Raw genomic sequence first — 5,363 nt, forward strand, 5'->3', positions numbered from 1 at the left:
AACATCAGTGCTAATAAACAATGTAAACAAAAACAGAATAGTAACTTTAAATGATTTTGCGCCTGACTTAGACTTCGGAGTTGCAGTTTTTGCCCTGATCTGACCAGCCAAACAGCTGATTTTCTTCCATACCTCATGATTGTCATCAAAATGTACAATGTTAATTTTACATTGCACACGTTAATTTGTCTGTCAGGCTTGTGTGCACAGAGCCCTGTGCCATGTGTACTGTAGCCCAGAATGCAGAGTGTCTGTGGGTGTTGCAATATTAGGGCTCCTTGGGGATTCTCAATTAGCTATGCATGAATGAACAACTGGTAGACATACTCCAATAACATCCCAGCAGCTCCAAAACACACTTATTCTGCCTCACCTCAATCCACACTATTCTCAGAACATCAATAAACAGACAGGCTCAGAATACTGCATCAAAACATAATGGGTCAAATATCCAACACTTATCTCATGAAGCTAGCTACATGTAAAGGTATTTCTTATTTATGGTAAACGTACAAAACCAGGTACAGCTTGGTTTAATGACAAACTTAACATTTTTTCCTCGTGGTTTTTGTCTGCTTTTCTAGTAATGACTTTGCTCAAGTTCTGTAAAATTTCAGATGCTCAAGAAATATGCTAATGTTAGCATGCTAACATTCTCACAATATCCATGCTAATATTTAGCAGGTCAAACATTTGCCAAATGGCACTAAATATGAGGCATAGTTGTTTATTTTAGTGGATTATGATCCAAGTAAATTCCATTTAAATGGCACTACTAACGAGCTAATTCATGAACAGAACTTTATAAACTGTGTACTGTTGCAACTACAAACATGGATTTCCATGAAATTGACACCAAATCCTCATAATTACAAAGTTTGGTACCATTCATGTCAATTAAATATGAGTTTTGCGCTCTTAGACCAACAATGCCATGCAGGCAGGAAGAAATGACATCTTTTTTTCAACATAACATGTCACAATTGGTTAAAAGAAAAAAATTCAGGTGCTAAAATTATTACTTTGCAATTTCTAAAGATTGCTACAACTAGAGTGTGCGATGGATGTTTTTCCAGCATCCTGAGGTCACATTAACTTCTGATATTGTTCCAAAAAAAAAAAAAAAAAAAAAGCACCTTCTGGTTCTCTGGCTAATGGATGTTTTTTTTCCCCCCTCAAAATGGATTAGCTGACTAAAGCCTCCTTGTGACTGTGCAGTGCTGGTTTGACTGGATTTAGGCCCACCAGTTGGTAATGGCACAGTTAGGGGGGAAATGTTTCCAAATACCTTTTAGCTCATAAAATATCAGAGCTACATTCAAATGACTATGTAAATTCAAGACATCCATTTAACAAACATATCTATAGAGTGCAAGTCCCCTGTACTTCTGGATGCATATGAAACATTGTCTTTGAGATGTGAAAATTATGGATGGAGTCTGGGTGTAAAATTGGAAAATTTGCCTACAGAATTTTTTAATACACTGCTGTTGCTGTTTGCTTTGCTTTAAATGGCCTCTTCTCTCTGGGTGTCAGTTCCAGGTATGCTTCGTTCTGGTTCAGAGGCCAGCGCCGCCTCGCGTAAAACCACCATGTGATCCTCTGCAGCATGGAGAGACTGGTCGATCCAGTCCATGCTGCCGGACATGTGACAGGCATTGCGGGTTACCAGCACCAGGTGGCTGACTGAAAGGAGCAGAGCTGTGGCCCTGAAAAAGGAAAAAGACAAGTAGATTTAACTGCTTCATAAAAAAGATCTTATTTCTACAAAGACAACTTTTTAATGTATGCATAGACGAATTTTGAGATGTATATTGGATTTAGCCGATGGAGGTTAGACAAGATTGCCTTGGTTTAAAATTCAACAAGTGGAAACAACCATTTTTTTGTTGATGCATTTCTGTTCCACCCTGTATTGTCTGTACATTATGGATAAATCAAATGGTCACTGTTCTAATCAATGGAGTTTAAAGTCTTTGCAATGAGGGATTCAAGTCAGATGTAATTACCTGGCGTCCAGGAGGATTGGATCCAGGGGCGGGTACATGGATCTGACCACGTCGTCAACCCTGTTAGACAGTCCAGAACTCAATTACTCTTCCTCGAATATATGATGAGAAGCCTTGACTGGTTGCATGAATACTGTATTACCTCGGGCTGATGCGCTTGGCAACTGTGATGATGTCATTTAAGCTGGCCGGTGCTTTGACTTTTGCTCCCGAACCCATTGTCATGGCAACCAGCTTTTCAGTCAAAGTGTGGCAAATCTGTTTCAGGAAGTGGTTGTGATCAGTCGGATCAGCAAATCCTCAAAATAAACATTAGCAGTGTTTCCTTAAAGATAATATTCCTTATTATACAAAGAACTTTGTGTTATAGCTCACTGATATCTGAGTGGTTTAAATGTGTATGTCTTTATATTTTTCTATTTTTTCCACACCTGGAAATATTTAAATTAACTTTTAAGAAGATCAGTCTGACCCTAACATGAGAAAAGTATCCTTTCAGTCAATTTCTAAATAATAAATGAAAAGTTGACCACAGCAGTATGTGCCGTTACCTTCAGGATAGAGATGCAGTGAGACACCAAACCGCTGTTGGAGACACATCCAAAGTTAAAATGAACAAAAGCCAAAATTAGCCCACACAAATAAGAGATTGAAGGCACAGTAAAGCTGATTGACATACGAGGCATCCTCTATCCAGTCCTCATTCTCCAGGATGGCTTCGATGTGTGGGTTAGTGATGACCACATCATCCAGCTCCAGCTCTGACTGTTCACTCTGGGTCTCCATGGCTCCGATCAGATCCACTGTGGGTCTGTACAACAGAAGAAGAGTAACGGAAGAGCTTGAACTACATTAGATATCTAAAACCTGGGAATGATGGGAAATTATTTTGAAGATTGACATTACTTCCAAATCTCCTCAATAAATCACGATTAAAACTCCACAGGTTCAAAACGAACAAAAACACCCTTTTTGTTTGGCAACATTTTGTGCCAACTATGACTAAAAGCTAAGCAAGAGGCAGCTTAAAAAAAAACTTAACCCGACTTACAAATCTTACTTTATCAACATTTAAATGCTTCTTACCAGAGCCCCGGTATTTAGGCTGTACTGGTTATAAAAAACATTTTTCAATGGTTTTTATTCATAGCACATTAATGAACGAGACTACCCATTAGCCTACTATTATTAAAATAGATGCAGCATCCGATCTCAGCATTTTCAGAGGATTAGCCGATTAGTTTTTATTAGGTAAAGAATAAATCTCAAATTTTGTAGTGCTTTTCAGATATTACTCTAGCCTGGTTAAAGGAGTAAGGGAGCTTTTCCAGGGTTCAGTTTGGTTTTAGTTATGCATGGTTTTGAATGAGTCTGAATTACACTTTGGTGGTTTCTTGCCTTAAAAATCCTGTGTGTAAGAATTGCTTGAATCTAGTGGTAAATATGGGCATTGTTACCATATCAAGCACAATTTCAAATCAAGCTTTTCAGATATAAACATGTTTTCATCTGCAAGTGGATCCAGTGGCCTCTGGTGCAGCATCACAGCGCTACAGGTAACTACTTTAAAATTGTGTACTTGTGTACTGTCTTTTATATGCCTTTTAAGGTGTTCTTTATCCCAAACCATTTTCTAATATCTATCAAAGCTGGAACCGGAGTTGTAAAGTGGATCCCACTTCACACATGAGTTTTGTGTCTATTTACAGACACTGTAGAAAAATGGTTTAGTAAATATGGCAGCTACCATGTACACGAACCCCACATGAAATGGATATAAATGACTTATTTGACAAGAATAAAAACAATTTATTTTATTTGTGGTTGGATACTAACAGAATGACAGCTTTTATTGATAAATAATTTTCTGTCAATCTTTTTCTTTTCACATGCTTCGCCTTTAATGTTTGTGGGCCAGCTACTTCTGCAGCTAGTGGTAATTCAACAATGATTAAAAAAAAAAAGAAGAGGGTTAAATGTTGAGGCTTGCACAGTGGCCTTTCTGTATGAAGTTTGCATTTCTCCATGTCTATGTTTGGGTTCTTGCCAGACATGCATGTTAGGTTAATTGGTCACTCCAGATTGTCTCTTGGAGTGAGTGTGAGCATGAGTAGTTTTTTGTCTCTCTGTGTTGGCTCTGCAATGGACTGGTGACCTGTTCAAGGTGTAAGCTCTATCGTGCCAAGTAAGTGCTAGGACTGACTCCAGCGCACCCGTGACTTTGAACTGGAATAAGTGGTATAGAAAATGGATGCATAATGTATGACATCAAATGGCAGAAGTTACATTTATTCATTTTCCTAACAGCTTGGTCCAATTCAGGATCGCTGGGAGCCGGAGTCTATCATCAGGCGAGGGGCAGGTACACCCCAGACAGCTCGCCAGTCCATAGCAGAGGGCAGAACTTACATGTCAAAGTTTAACACTTTGCCACCATAAATGCATTCTTTATTAAAGATTTGTCAATCTTTTAGCCGAGGACTACACATTTTACGTTTCTATTGCTACAATTGCTTTATCCTGTAGATATTTAATGCTACTTTTTTTTAATTACATTTACACTCAGAGATCCCTGATAGATTTTTACATTATTAACCTTTAGTTGAGTTTAAGTGAGCGGTAACGCACACCCTCACTAACACCCACAACCAATTGCGAATCACCAGTTAACCCATCATGCAGGTTATTTGACACAGGAAGAACACACTCCACCCAGATGCCAACCAGCAAGTTTAAACCCAGAAGTTTCTTGCTGTGAAGCAAAAGTAGAAAGTTGAGAGTAATCATGCTGTCATAACATGCCACAGATGTCACTTTCAAACCCCCAAATTATTACAGAAGTTGTGTGATTCTCCTGTAAGCCTGTCATGAATGAAAATGGATTTTGAGGCTTTGCATTGATTCACTGACTTGGAGTCGAAGGGATGCAGCAGGTCGTGAGGGTGGCAGTAGCGGTGTCTGCACACCATCACCAGGGCAATGAAGGAGGCCAGGAAAATGGTGGCCAACACCCCAATGGCCACGATCACCACTGTCTCCATGGTGACTCTGTCTCCCACAAGTGGCTGATGGCAGCAACTCCTCAGGAGGAAAAAGAGAGTCCAATCAGGGGTCGGCTGATTATCCGAGCTCAAATTACAGATGGCTGTTCATCTGTTGAGGAGAGAGTAATTGCTAGTTTCAGTGTGATTGGCTGCAACTAGAGAAGAGTGACGTTCTCACCAGACTTTGAGGATGTTTCTGTCAGACATGTAATCTTGCAGGCAAGATCAACACTGATTAGTCTGCTTCTAAATATGGCACACCTATAACACACACAAGGATCCCAAAGAGCTCTTTCTCTTTGTTTTACAG

At 39.4% G+C, this 5,363-nt stretch overlaps 1 protein-coding gene across 1 annotated transcript; it reads right to left on the reverse strand.

Annotated features, from left to right (window-relative positions):
* Nucleotides 1-1,481: 1,481 nt before the first annotated feature.
* On the reverse strand, nucleotides 1,482-5,050 carry tmem98 (transmembrane protein 98; the record flags this gene model as incomplete). The annotated part of the gene is made up of 6 exons (XM_079252482.1): nucleotides 1,482-1,709; nucleotides 2,010-2,069; nucleotides 2,152-2,267; nucleotides 2,561-2,594; nucleotides 2,689-2,820; nucleotides 4,920-5,050. 6 exons carry the CDS (start codon nucleotides 5,048-5,050, stop codon nucleotides 1,508-1,510), a joined length of 675 nt encoding a protein of 224 aa, XP_079108608.1. The 3' UTR covers nucleotides 1,482-1,507.
* Between the last annotated feature and the right edge of the window lie 313 nt (nucleotides 5,051-5,363).

This window comes from Telmatherina bonti, assembly GCF_933228915.1.
Source record: "Telmatherina bonti genome assembly, chromosome: 14".
Classification (NCBI taxonomy): Eukaryota; Metazoa; Chordata; class Actinopteri; order Atheriniformes; family Telmatherinidae; genus Telmatherina; species Telmatherina bonti.